This window comes from Siniperca chuatsi, linkage group LG8 (genome assembly GCF_020085105.1).
Source record: "Siniperca chuatsi isolate FFG_IHB_CAS linkage group LG8, ASM2008510v1, whole genome shotgun sequence".
Taxonomy (NCBI): domain Eukaryota; kingdom Metazoa; phylum Chordata; class Actinopteri; order Centrarchiformes; family Sinipercidae; genus Siniperca; species Siniperca chuatsi.
The window spans coordinates 13436070-13451441 of NC_058049.1; the positions used below are offsets into that span (position 1 = coordinate 13436070).

The following is a 15372-nucleotide window of genomic DNA, read 5'->3' on the forward strand; positions in this document are numbered from 1 at the left end:
CCGATAGCCAACCACTAACATTTTAGTCTTGTCTCGTCAACGAAAACAAAACCTACATTTCGTCATAGTTTTTATTATCAAAGATCTATTTTTAACTTGTCAGTGCCTCGTCTTTGCCATAGAAAAAAGGTTATTGACAAACATTTTTCGTTAACGAAATTAACACTGTTATCTACTCTGCCAAGCATGTGAGGAGGTTCAGACTGTCTGGTCGGAAAGATTATAAGACCTTGGGGTGTCTAAATTTCTTTATATGCTGGATGGGTCTGGATTCTGTTGTTTAGACTAGGTAGCTAAGAAGAGCCATACACGCCTCTATTCGTGACCTTGTTTTCTTGGGTATAACTAGACTGTTTGGCAAACAAAAACTAAATACATTCATTAAGGCAATGGAGGCTGACCAGAGTGTTTCTTTATTCATCAAAATATAGACTGACCTGAAAGTACATTTTTATTCATCACTGCTTTAGTGGTGCATATTACCATACCAACACATTTTCAATAGACTTATCACAAACCACTTGACACACCATGAAAGATGAATTTAGGTAGGCAGGTTTTGATTTAAATATCAGCTGTGGATTTTATCCAATGAAATCAACAACGCAATGCTAGACAGGTGTATTGTATGTGATCAGGCTGGGCTACAACATGCTTACTGTATATAACTGGAGTTACATCCACGTAACTTCTATTTCGCCTGCTCTCGTTACTGAATAGGAGTTCTGCCATGCTATCACTGTATTTACTTTCTTTCATTCACTGTATTAGAAGCCGTGATCACAGCTACCAGACAGTTTGTAGTGGAGATGGCTTTGCTAGATGTGTGTTACTGAAAAGGAGTCTTTCTTCAACTTCTTTAACATTGTTGTCGCCCCACTGTTTGCACAGTGGGACGACCGTTCTTTTGCAGTGGCCGGTCCGAAACTCTGGAACTCTCTGCCCATTGACTTACGTTCCATCACTGACCTGCCTTTGTTCAAAGCCAAACTTAAAACCCACTTATTTAGAATAGCTTTTAACACTTAGTGGCCCTGTGACACTTCTCTTTATCTTAATGTTTTAATGTGCTCTGCTGACCTATTTGTACTTTTATTATTATTTGTTATTATCATTATTATTTTTTTTATCTTGTTTTTAATGTTGTACAGCACTTTTGTTCACTTTCGGTTGTTAGAAGGTGCTATAGAAATAAAGTTTGATTGATTGATTAACAATCTCTTCAGAAACTTGTAGGAGAAAACACAAGCAGCCCATGCTGACCAATCAGAGTTCTTGTGGTCCAGGTGGTATCTCTGTAGCCACTGTAGCCCCAATGTATAGATACATATTGGTTTCAGCGCATATCAGCTACCGCATAGCTTTGGAGCCTAAGCACGTAGCCACCATAGCTATGCTGTACAACTGTAAATACAAGTAAAGGCTTGAGGTTTGTGATGCCGTGGCAGTTGCCCGCTCTGCATGGTTGGTAATTCAGCCTTGGAAAGGAGGAATGATAACAGCAGCCAATAACTCTTTTAACACTCATATGACATGCAGGCATTGTATTAAGATAGACATGAAACAATCTGAACATATCCTTTAAGCACTGTCACAGCAACACATATAAAGTCATACTTACATCAGCCCCTCACCTTCTATGATGTGCTGTACTTGTATAATAACAACTTACTGATCAAACAGAGACACACAGTTACAAACACAGGCAGCTGTTATCAGAGAGCCTGTTCTGGGTCTGTGGGGACAGAGTGCACAGGATGTGAACTAGCCATTAAGACAGTGCCTGGATATGATTGGTTTAGATGTTTTAAGACATCCAGACCCAGCACACAATAGATGAGCACGATCCCAATTAAAATTTCATCCACTTTTTTGATTTGGGTGGGGAAAAAAGAACAAAATCCTCTCGCACTGGATTTCTTGCAGAGCTAAAATGTCACGCTGAATTTGTGTGTGCTGACATCTGTAATCAGTCGTCCAGAATGGGGATGGGGTTTGATACCTTGCGCTGGAAGTCTGTCCCTGCTCTCTCCTTGTCTGGATGAGGAGAAAAATGCAGGCAGAGGACAGGCTTGTCGGCTTGCCTTTCAGAACAAGTGAACAAGAAAGCATGTATTGTGAATAAAGGGAGAGAACAGAAGATTGGTTTTGGGCCACAAAGATGAGAGGCAAAGAGCACTTAGTGTACCTTCCACATTCAGACAATTCTGTCAGTGTCTCAGCCGCATACATGAATTTGCCTATTTCACCGCCGTTATCAACAGTCGTGTTTGTGTCTGTGTGTGGATAAGTTCATAGTAGCATTTAACAGGTTGCTGAGTGTTTGTATGCATGCATGTTTAAGTTTGTGAATATATACACCTTTGTTTGAAGCAGTGTGCATGTGTGTGCGTGCATCCACCAACAGATCCATCCTAAATGTTGCCTTGGCAACAAGCTGACTGAAGTAAATGAGTGTCCTGGCTCTGCTGAGGGATTGTGGGAAAGCAATATGCCAGCGTTCCGCCCCATTAGTTTGACGGACAGCCTGTTTGGCCTATAAGAGGTCAGCTGGCAAGGGCAGTCATATTAGTATTCCATAGGAGAGACCTCGGGATTGGTTTTACTCTAATGTCAATCTACGCACGCGTGTGTGCGTGTGCGTGTGCGTGTGTGTGTGTGTGTGTGTGTGTGTGTGTGCGTGCGTGTGTGTGCGTAAGGGTGGGTGGTGGGGGTTTGCAGGAGGTAAAGCTTGTCCTGGCATTGCAGGCAGGTGTGTGTGTGTGTGCATCTGTGTTTGTTTGTGTGCCCTGCTGGGGGTTGCAGGCTCCTCGCCAGGTAAGCATATCGCCAATTATCACTTCCCAGTCCCCCTACTTCTCTGGCTCCCTCCCTCCCTCTCTCCCCCAGAGTCAGTCAATACAGAGCCTGTGAGGGAGACACGATAACACCTAAACTGGTCACTCGCCTGCTTAGCTGGCTGGTCACTGGTCTAAAGAAGCCAAAACACTAATTTCTACCCCCCTTCCTGCATCCATCCATCCATCATCCATTGCACCCTTTTATCCATTCTACTCTCTAAACCCCCCGTTTAACATTCATCTCTTCGCCTTTTGTTTGTAGCCTCCCTCACTCTCTTCACCTACACAGTCTTTTTTACACTTGATCCCCTTCCAAACCCATTCCTCTTTGTCCAACTGTGCTCTTCAATCCCCCGTCTTGTCTTTCTCTGTCTCTGTGTGAGTCTCTCCATCTCTCCATTGTTTCTCCGTCCCATCTCTCATTCCCCAGAAGACCGGGCTTCAGTAGTAGAAAACGTTGATGTGATATTTTGTATGGTAATGAAGGCTAAATAATGAATGCTGTTTTTTAATATGGAAATGAGTTTGACACTTCCTAAAAGATTTTTTAGTGTTTAGTAATATAAATTAAATTCATGACTAATTCATTATAATCTGTTGATGTCTGTTGGTGGCATTAGGTGTAGCCAATTATGGCTGATTGGTGAATAGTCCAGGTACTCCATTTGCATGTGATGGAGTCAGTGGAGTATGAACAAGTATCCTTTGGCACTGCAGTGATGCTAATTTGGTTTGGCTTCCCCTGTCTTTTAATGTCCTAAATGAGGGATACATCAATATCGATACACAGTAGGCTACTGTATATTGAGCCAATATGAGTTTGACTGTATTATCTCCAAAGGGAAATTGATTTGCAGTGAAGGCACAGATAAAAGAAACACACAAATTTAAAAGTGACAAACACCCATACTGGTGCAATATCACAGAAGACAAGACTAAAGTTGTGTCTGAAATAGTAGTGGCTACAGCATGAGCACTACTTTCTGCTAACAGTCCCAAAATGCAATGCGTTGGATTTTATAGAAGCAAAAATTAGCGTTGTGCGACTGCTATCAGTGACAACACACAATGATGTTGAGTCATAAGAGTCCAAAATCAGAATTTACTGCTCACTACTGAGTAAACTGTTTATTATATAGGGAGTAGTGAACGAGTGAATGAGGGAGTGATTTAGGACACAGCCTACAGCCATTCTAGGGGCTCTATGAGGCTGCACAGTGGTGCTTTGAGCTACATGCTAATATCAGCATGCTAACATGCTCACAACATGCTCAAAGTAACAATGATAATATGCTGATTTTAGCAGGTATAATGTTTACCATGTTCACCACCTTAGTTTAGCGTGTTAGCATGCTAACATTTGCTAATTAGCATGAAACAACTAAAATACAGCTAATATGAATGTCATTAGTTTTGCAGGTGTTTAGTCATAAACCAAAGTATTTGGCCAATTTTGGCCTATTCTTGGCACTAGATAAAAAGTTAAGAGATGTGTGACAATTCATCTTGAGGGGAACATGGGAACATGGCAATTAATCCAATTGTTGTTGAAATATTACAGTCTGTGGTCTGACCACCCAACAGACCGACCATCCAGAGAGCCAAATCCCAAGTCACATCAGAGATGTCCACAAATGACATCCATCGCATGTGTGACATTGCAGAAACCAATGCAGAATTTCTAAATTTTCCCCTTTTTTTATTTCAAAAAGTAGAAGTAATAGACAATATTGCTGCTCTCAGTCACAGGCCATCCCTGACTAATACACCTTCATATGTGCCTGCGCTGACAGAGTACTGCTAGTGCAGCTTTACTTCAAACACATCTTTCATTTGCACTCCCCCCGCTCATGAATTCTCCCTTCGTATTTCTGACCGCATTGAAGTGACAGAACAGTGTCTGAATCTAGTCAGTAGCGTGCAGTGCTCATGCTGGGCTATTACACCGGCTCCCACAGAGTCAGAAGTTACCACAGTCTGAAAGAAAGCTATCATGGGCTGTCTTCAGTGAATGTAGTTAGAGGGACAGCTCTCTACATTAGAGAGGTGGGAGTTATGGAGGGACTGAATAGGTGTATGGATTTTTATTAACCCTGCTCGCCAGGTTCAGGCAGCGTCCAGAGAGAGGGCGCAGTTTATTCTGTCTCCTTTCTCCTCCTCTTCATTTGACACGAAGAAATCTAACTTAAAAATGAGAAAAGCAAATGCTTCTTCCGCTAAATGCACAAAGCGTCATTCATGTTAAAGTGAATGAGGCGGAGTGTGCAGTCAAAATGGCGTTATTTCCCGCTAAAAGGATAGGATGAGTTCGCAGCATTTAGAAGTTGTGCACCACCTGAAATTTGAAACGACATGAAGAACGCTGCAGTAATGTCTTCATGTATATCCAAGTTCCCCAAAATATATTTTTACGTTCAAGTTACAAAGCCCTCTAGTAGGGTAGGGCTATTACAGAGCAACAAAGTCTACGTAGGGAGCAAGCCCCCAGGAAAGGCGCTGGGCTGTCAAGCAGTTTTGCTGTTGTGGCCGCACACAATCACTGGAAAAAAGAGCAGCTGTAAAAGTTCAATTGTTCTTGAACCTTAACCACATGCTTATTATAATCACCATGACGACACAAAGGTCCCCTAATCATAGCAAAGTTGTCATTTTAACCCAAATTCCTTAACAAAGTCATGATTTTAACCCAAACCATGATTTTTCCCTAAACCTTATCAATTCTAATTGTGCCTAAACCTGAAGCTTAACCATAGCGTTGTCACATCATAAAACTCATTTATTTTATCAACAGTGATTTGTAACTTTATTGGAAAGCACAGATCAATGATGCTGTCCAGCGTAAGATCAGAAATCACTTCTATGCGTCATTTGAGAGGGCATGGACAAACAACGTTTTTTGTTGTTTGATTTGGAGGACGTGTTGGAATCTCCATGAACTAAAGCAGAAGTAATTTGCATTAGTTGAATTTGCCTATAATAACCAAAATACTTACTCAACGATTGTAGGTATACTAGGAAAGTGAGAAACATAATTGCCAAAGTAAAAGGATGGAAGCATCAAGCTGCACAAACAAAATTAATCAGGTTTCTAATGGTTATGGTAACATGCCGGGAATGCGTGTTTAGACATCCTTTATGGTCGCGTGCCCTTACTGATGTCATTAAAATCCTAAATTAAGTGTCTTCCAAACAGCTTTTCTTTGCTAGGACAAATGTTACTTAATCTTGGCGTTTAGCTGTATGTGCACATATGCATATGTGCTCTTGTGTGTGTTGTTGTGTATGTGTGCAAGTTTCATTGTGTATGTTTTTCGCCTGTATTAGAAACCACGCATTACAGAACAGCTGTATATGTGTGGGACCAAGGGTGAAATCCTCACTCAGACTTTGGGGGTGACAGAGTGGGGAGTCAGTGAGTGCGAGAGTGAGTGTGTGTGTGTGTGTGTGTGTGTGCAGGATCACCAATGTTAGTTTTAGTGAAGCAACCCAAAGAGAGACAGAGACCTCAGGACAACAGCTAGTGATATGGAGGTTGGCTGCTAGCCAAGTTCTACAAACTTTTTTTTCTCTCGCCCTGGACAAAATAATGAACTTCAATACCACACACGGCATGCTGCCAACAAAATTGTTATGCGAGTGTTGTTTGAGTAATACAATGTCTTCGTGCTCACCTCGAACCTGCATCTTATCAGTCCGCTTTATGTCTGCCTCTTTTGCCAGAAGGTGTGCACACACATATACACACACATACGTGCGTGGAGTATCTTCTTCTTTTGTTTCTTTTGTAGTACGCCACTACGCTTAGTACAATGAATGCAGAAACACGTGTGTCTGAGACAGTGCAGAGCAGTAGTCAGGTCAAAAAGCATTGCTGTAGCTCAGGGCAGTCTACTCTTTCCGGGGGAAAGGCCAGTTTTCGCCATTATACACACACCCGCACACACATACACATTCCTGCAGCTGTCAAACATGAAGCATGAAACAAAACAAAAGTGTTGTTGGTTTACGTTTCAGTTCAATTTCCATTTCTTTTTCTTTTGATTCTGTTTTTCTTGCTTGCTTCCTTATCTCCCCCCAGACTATTTTTACATCTGTTGCTCTCTCCCTTATTCCCCTCCCTCCTTCTCTTTTCCATCTCTCCGTCTTATCGCACTTGTTCTGTATTTCAGAGTTGGGCTGCTTCAAAGTTAGTGTGTGCAGTGTGTGTGTGTGTGTGTGTCACATCAAGGACTCTTCCCACATGCACACACAAACACACACATAAATACTTTTGTGCACAGTAGCACATATGCTTTGACAAGGATATACACACACCAGAAATATTTCACTGACACACACGCGCGCACACACACACACACACAGCGTGAGTATGGTATCTGAGCTTGTTTCTGTGCACCCTGAGGAGGTAGCCAGCATTCAGAACTCGCCTTTCACACCCTCACACTTGTGCTTAGCTCACAGTGCGGACCAGTTCAACATGGCACAGCATGACATGGCACACTACAGCTCAGCACTGCATGCGATATGCCAACTTAACACAATAACGTTCAGATAACACCAGACCCCCGCCTGGAGCCACTCAGTTTGGCGAAACACACAGCTGTAACAGCTGGTCTGTATACAGTCAGACAGAGATAAGAGCCACTGGACAACACGCTGAGCTGTGACATATGGATGGGTGTTATTGTACTGTTTTCACCAAGTGCTGACAAGTCTCACAGTGCTGTGACAAAAATCATTCCTGACAGATGTGTTTTATTCTGGGTTAATTATGAATTGTTTACACCAGACTCCTACATTAGACCTCTATTTCAAAACAAAAGCAGAATCTTGAGCCAGGATCTTAACATGCTACAAATGCTGGTGATGGTTAAGTTACTGGCAAACTGGCTGGTAACATTGTGAGACAATAATATTTAGATATATGCAGTCTTTCAACACTGTCTTCTAGAAATGGCATTTACAGTGTATACTACTAATTTGTGTTGCCAACTATACATATTGTTAGAAACATAATTGCTGCAAAGATCGTGTTCAGTGGCAATGTTGTTTTCAAATGTAGGGTTGGGTCTTTAGCTGCTCTATCAAAACAACTCCTGATTGGCTGCCTGTAATGCTGCTCATCGCAAAGTGGCACAGTCTAAACGTTTCTATGCTGCCTAGATGATTAACAAACCTGATGTTTAGTTTGAATGTGACAGAAAAGAAGGGAAAGCCGGTGCATTAGTAACTCCTGATGCAATCTTTTTACTTTGATTCTACATTTCGGCATATTTTGCTTTCTTCTTCAGATGTATAGAAACATTGATCTATAGAATAAGTGAAAAAATATTTCATTGTAATCATGAGAGTGCAGCTTTTCCTTCCTTTCTGTGATGTCTACCTGAAGGCCAGCACCTCATTAGAATAGGTGTGTGTTTTCCTTCAGTTCTTCTTAGTTGAAACATAAAGTCATTTCATGATGTATTATAAACTTCCCTTTGATTTCAGTGATTTTATTAAAATAATTTTCTTTTCATCACACAGGGTGACATTCAGTTTTTCTTTTAAAATGTATGTTAAATATATTGGCTTTGAAGAATTGTTCCTTAATGGTAAATTCTTTAGTTTTTTGTTTTTGCATTGTAGCATTCAAATCCATTGTTCCTATTTTATCTTAATTTGCATTAATCATAAAAATATGATTTCATCAAATTTAAATTCAGCTTTCACTGGTCCATAATGCTGAGAATCATAATCATAATAATAATAAAGCTGTTGAGATCAAGATTGTATAAATATTAACTTTGAGGAAATGTGTCTAACTGCAAGGGGTGCAAAGATTGTGACTGAAACTGTAATTGGCACAGCTGTAAAATTGCTTTTCCTGCATCATTGCCCTCCTGGAAATGAACACAGTCACGGACTTTAGATGTGGTGTGGATCAAAGATAGATACACATTTCTGAATATTATGAAGATTTATGAAAATGTAATTAATAAAGTCTAATTGACCAAAAAGTCAAAGTCAGCTGAGCCCGTAATAAGACATTAAATTGAGTAATTAACTAAGGCAGTAGCCCTAAAATCCATTAAATAGGCTCACGTACAGAAAGACAGATGCTTTGACTAATTAAAAGAAAAAAAGTAGGATTTGGGGAGAATCCGCAGAAGATGGGAAATTCAACCATTCACCACTAATACCGACATTATCCAGGTCCCTTCAGCACTAAGCTTTGACACCTGTAAATGTGTCTGCTGGACTTCAAACAACATTTAGACTCAATGTAAGTAGTCAGATTGCAGGGGATTCACGTAGTAGGCCAACTCTCTGAATCTCCTGTCCTCTCCTCTCCAGTGGACGGAGCGATCCACCGCACTGCAGGTCCAATGCTAAAAAAGGAGTGTGCTTCCCTCCACGGCTGCAAGACCGGAGAGGCCAAGATCACTTGTGGCTACGGCCTCCCAGCAAAGTGTGAGTATAAAAGTATGTGAGTGTTTGTGTAACTTCCAGCTACTCCAGTGAGACTGCTCGGTGTGGTTTTACAAGACTGCTTCCAGGTGTGAATGTGAGGGAAAGGGTGACAGTGATGCAAGGTGTTGCTGAAAAAGAGCAGAAAGGTGTACAGTTGATTTTCTCGAGAATAATAAACATTAAACAGCCTCATGAATAAAAAAACACGAAAAAAGGCAGTTCTGCTGTCCAAATATGGAACATGAATGTTTTATTCTTCTTCACAGAAATCATGTACGCAACTTGTTTTTCTTTTGAGATGGAATTCATCTAGGTATTTATAATAATGTAATTTACTTCCTTCCATTTATAGCAGAGTAAATGGCATTTAATTATTAAGTGGCAGCGTGTATAATGTCAAGAAACTGGCGATTCAACATGACAGGAAAAGCTTTTATAGATTTTTTTAGTTTAAAAAAAAAATCTCCTCCAGCTTTCCTGATGTCTAAAACACAATATGTGACTGCAGGGAGAGCATCAGCACTTGATGTAGACATTTTTAGTAGGACTGAACAGTAGTAACTACACAATTAAAACTACAGTCTCTTCCTGTTTGTAGATACGCAGGACATTAATGGTGAAGTCTTGAGGTCAGTTTCATAGCTCATGCAGTTACTGATATTTTGCTTCGCTTTAAAGCTGGCTAAAATATTGTATCACAATAGTGTTTTAACTTTCTAAAATGTTCTGGTTCTTTTGTCCGAACAACAATCCAAAACTCAAAGATATTGGATTTAGAATCATAAAACACAGAAAAGCAGCAAATGCTTACATTTAAGATGCTTTAACCAGCAAATAATTTGTTATTTTTGCAATAACTTGTCTGTCAATCAACTAAGCATTTAATCCAGTGGCTCCCAACCTGAAGCTTTGTCTACTTGTGACATAGGTCTGTGGTGGCCATTTAAACCAAGATTCAAATTGTTTTATTTGAATACTTAAAGGCGCCTCAAGATGTAAAATTAGCCAGTGGTTCAAAAGCAAAAAGAAAATATTTGAATCTGAAAAACACAAGCTGCTACTCAGAACACAATTTTGAGTAGCAGGAATGTCTTTTTTGTGTTAATTATCTCTCGACTCCTCAGCTCTTGAAGGGTCCATACCCCCAGATTGGGAACTAATGGTTAATTGACTAATTTGTTTCTGCTCTGTTTGGAAGTGTTAACACCGCAGCAATGATTACTTAATACAAAGCATTCCAAAAAAGACAAATAGTTATGATGTTACCACTTAGCAAGACACACAGTACCAGATGTCTTCCTAAATCTGATTTCTTAAAGAGGAACTCCATCGATTTTACACATCAAAGTCTGTTTACAGGTCTTAGGGAGAACTATTGTATATGTGAAAAAAGTTGTATAAAGCCTTTTGTGACTCTGATAAATTGCCTCAATTGATGTCACCTGAGTCCGCCTCGGTTGGGTCTGAAGACTACAAGTTTGAAAATTAAATAAGTCTGTGGGTGTGGAGTTAGAAAGAAGCTTAGCCTGCTCCTCATCTCTACTGAGGCTAGCAGCTCAAGCCTACATTAGCTGCAACTAGCATAACACACCTGAATCTCTGACTGACCTAACTGTCAGTGGTTGAGTTGCATTAGGGCAGCTGTGGCTTGGTGTTAAAGCGGGTCATCCACCAATCAGAATTCAGTTTGATCCTGGCTTCCCCCAGCCCGTATGTCGAAGTGTCCTTGGGCAAGACACTGAACCCCATATTGCTCCAGAGGGCTGTGCCATCAGTGTATGAATGTGATATGTAGTGTGTGAAGTGCTTTGAGTGGTCAGAAGACTAGAAAGGCGCTATACAAGTACAGTCCATTTACCATTGTGGGTAATGTAGGCATCAGGTTTTGAGAAGGAAGAAGAATGTGTGAAATAAAAAAAACGATATCTCTGATTCTGCTGCATTGATTTTTTTGACAGTGTCATAGGAGTGCAATGTTAAATCAGTGGAGTAATCTTTTATATTTGCTTATTGTATCAAGATATTGTAACATGACGGATTATCCATCATAAAAGTCTTTGAATCAGTTACACGCACAATATTACTTGTCTCATACTGTATGTAGAGTGTTATACACAGTTCAAAGCGTTCCCATGCCATCACATGACACTCACACACAGTTTCCACCTCCCATCCCCCTCATTTTAAACATGATATTTTATCAGGAGCTAATCATGATGTTGTCCACCACTGTAATGGCACACAAACAGCATGACTCCAATAGGTATCACAATGACTGCCCTAGCCTAGCTTTATATATTATAATGACCACCCAGGTGTATGTGCGTCAGTGTGAGAGAGAGAGAGAGAGAGATTAAAGGAAAACTGAGACTGTGTGATATCAGCTTATGGTTCCACGGAGAGTTTAGATTCACAGTGAAAGGAGGAGAGAAAAAAGAAGAGAAGCGATGATAAAGGCGAGCTCAAGGCAGAATGGAGAGCAGGAGTAGAAGAGATAGATAAGGAGAGAGTGGGAGAGTGGTATAAAATAAAAAAATAAAACGAAGCAGTGTGGGGGAGGGGACGGATGTGAGAGGAGCTGAAGACGGGAGGGAATTAGGCGGAGATGAGTTCTTACGTTGTCTGTTCTCCTTTGTTGGTTCACTTGTTTAACTTTGAGGATGTTAGCTGTAAAATTTGTGTGTGTGAGTGGATGCTGCTGCTGCTTGTCACTGTGTGTCCTTATGTGTGCATATTTGTGTGTGTGCTTGTAATTCTGTGTGTGTGCATTTCTCTCATGCTGATATACTCGATCGTACAGTCTGGTCCTGTGCGTACTGTGTTTACTTGTCTGTGTTGCATTAAGTGCAGTATATCAGTGAATACAGTGCGGGTTGCCTGTCAGGTCCTATCACTAGCTTACCTGTAACTACCTGTCAGCATGAGATCTGTGTGACTGACTATATTTCTGACTCACTGACTGACTAACTGTGTGTGGGTGGGTGTGCATGCGTGAGCCTCTTTGCCTTGCATTCATGTGTGCGTGGCCGTTACCCAGCATGTGGTGTGGAGCCTGGCTCTCTCCTATACCAGACAAAATATTAAGTCCCAAGAATAATTTAACATGCGTCTGCTCCAATGCTTAAACACTCACAACAGGGCTTGATTACCTCTCAGCAGGAGGGAGAGAGAGGCGAGACAGCAACAACAGAGGGAAAGCAAAGGAGGGATAACAAAGCAGGCAGAGGATGATGTGAAGGCACAGCGCTGCTGTGGAAAAGAGCAAGAAATGAAAATGAAACTCGACAGGAGAGAGGCAGAGAGGTTGAGAGACAGGTCCAATCTCAAAGCCCACACTTTGATCTTGATTTGTATGGGCTTGTCACCAGATGTGGGATTTCAAGAGCGTCTGACTCGCAAGTTGCCAAATGGTCCAGAGGACCTGCTGTCAGCCCTCCTTGCAGAGTGTCCGTCGATGATCCCGCAGCCACTTAGCCAGCAGCATCCCAGTACCGTAACCTAGCAACACCCGGAGCGCATGGCACACTACCGCTGCTGTTTAGCAAGAGTCGCATGCAATTTGGGGATGTTGACAAATGACAGCTGGAAAATTTCAAGCAAGCCCTGCTTAAATTCACATGTTAACCAAAACTTAAAGGCAGTTAAATCAGCAATCTGTCAACTTTGGGGCATATGAGCCACTATAATTAGGAGGACTTGATTAGGAGTGGAACGGTTTGAGATCAGTCTGTTTGTGTGCGCATAAAATTAGTGTGTTGCTCACTTGTGAGCCAGCTGCATGCTGTAAGATGCGTGTGCACATGTGTAGGTGTGCGCTGGCATCTGTTTTGTGGTTGCCATAGAGGGGAGCGTGGGCCGAATGTGTTGTCCAGACAACCCAGCGCCCCAGAGCTCACCTGTGTACCAATAAACACAGCTGTAACCCTGTTAACCTGTTCCCCAGCCGGCCCTCGCTCCCCTGCCGAACACACTGAGATACAACATTGTGACACACTGGGGAGGGAAGGTGCCGGGGCGGGTCTAAAGAGAATGAGAGAGAGGGAGATTGACAACATGAGGTCAGAACCATAATCACTATTCACATCCAGCAGCACTCTGCTTTAGTGATGTCAATACAGAGACTTACAGACAGCCTTTAATTCGTATTTTGGTGATCAACATATATATAACCATCCCAGGACTACAAATACAGTGCAAAATCAGAAGTGTAAGACATAAAGTACTCCATGCAGTCAACTGCACAGCTTAATAGTTTTCTATGAACATGATACAGATACATTATTTTTCTGGCTGTTTTGTTGGCAAAAATATATTTTTTAAACACTAAATATAGGTCCAGCGAAGCAACAAACACAAGCAGTAAGACGATCATACAGGTTAAAAACAAAACTCTAGTTCACTCAATTTTAATTGGAACACCAAAAAAAAGGTGACGAGTTAAATTATTACCCAAACTGTCAATTGTAAACATCCATCATAGTTTACTGATCAGCTTCCTGGTTTAACATTGATGTGCCATACTTAGTTGTGCGCACTCTCGGTTTTCTCCTGCAATGAGGGATTATTTGGGGATGTTACGCGTGCATCACTTTCAGTTTTACCTCCAAACAAAGTGGTAGCTATTTTGGCTAAACTGATTTCAACCTGTATGGCTGTCTGTCACCCTGTTTTGTTGCGATGTTGCTGTGTTCCCAGATCTCAGCAATTACTGTGGTGAGCTCAATGTTATCGTAACCAAAACAACCAATGGCCATAGTTTTCCTTTAAGATCAGTTCAAGTACTTTAAACCTGCAATAACTGATGTTTTGGTCACCTGGGGGCAGCTGAAACAAGCTGGGAACACAACATTGACATATTCATCAACTTTTAGGTTGTTACCATGCATGTATTTGTTGATGGCATGTTAGTAAACAGTGCCTACTCAGTTGCCTATTTACACATCCAAAGCAACATTATCATTCATTTGGAGTTACGGCCGGAGGGTCAATGTTAAGTCCAGTATTCACTCTCCATTAGCTCTTGTTTCTGGTCTCCACCAGCTCCTTTAGCTGCTAAATGCTTCACTATGTTTGCCAACTAGTCACTTTCTTTGTCTGTCTGTTGCTTGGTGCTGAGCAGGTAGTGTACAGAGGGTTTTTAGAGCATTTTCCCTCAAAAAAAATGTACAAGCTGCCTGCTACAGCTGAAAACAATGGCGATCAGAGAAGTGAGAATGAACCAAAACAGAAAGTTGGGAGCTGGAAAACCAAAACAATGAGCTGAAAGATGCTAAATACTGAGCTGAGGGGAACTGCAGAGTTGGGTGATAAATCTTTGTGGGTTGTTCACTACGACTGACCCCTTTCACATACAAGTAGTCATGCGATCCATTGTAAAAATAAAAATATTGATTATAGCAGCTTTAAGATCAGTTAAACTAGTGTAATAAATAAAATATGTAAGGGATAATGTACAGCGAGGATAATGTACGGCTTCACGTCGGGGTCCTGCATCGCCCTGTCAGGGTTAATTTTGCAATAATGACTCGTTGTACATTATCCCGCTTATTACACCGATACTTACGATACTTACGAAATCAATAATTTGACTCCAAATATTGATTTAATTGATTTAAAATTATTTTTAAAAGTTTTTTTGCCACAGGACTCCTTTCTGCGGATTGATGTGATTGGACTCGATGATCAGAACTCCGTCCATAGCAACAGTCTGTTAATCATAGCAGCGGCCTGCTCTTTCTGTTGAAAGAATCAGAATCGAGTATTCAACAAAGCCGTGTAATAAGGAACGGATATGAATCTGCAACACCATTCTTCCCAAAACAGTACATCTCTGCTCTCGCATTTTTTCTGTAGGTTAATTATAGGTCATATGTACATTTCTCACATCTTTTTCTAGATATCAGCCAAACAAATCCCAAATAACTGCATTTTGAATTTATCCTACTCGGTACAGTGTGCAAAGCTTTTCAGCATAATTGCACACATTGTTTTGTGTCGTCCCATATGCCAAATACTTTATATTTGTAATGTCTTGTATTTAGGGGGAAATTGGTAGATAGTGAAGGATACTGTTTGGGAA

General features: G+C 41.1%; 1 protein-coding gene across 10 annotated transcripts in view; it reads left to right on the plus strand.

The window, feature by feature from the left end:
• Positions 1-15372, plus strand: part of macrod1 (mono-ADP ribosylhydrolase 1) — a 111870-nt gene that overhangs the window by 66372 nt on the left and 30126 nt on the right. For 9 of the 10 annotated variants that reach the window (XR_006378880.1, XM_044205166.1, XM_044205162.1 and 6 more), the window contains one exon: positions 9177-9293. The exons of the other annotated variant lie outside the window; for it this stretch is intronic. Coding sequence is in view for 8 of the 9 variants with exons in the window: in XM_044205166.1 (XP_044061101.1) it covers positions 9177-9293 (117 nt within the window). In the remaining variant the exon portion in view is untranslated. The remainder of the gene's footprint in view (positions 1-9176; positions 9294-15372) is intronic. 10 annotated transcript variants of the gene reach the window in all.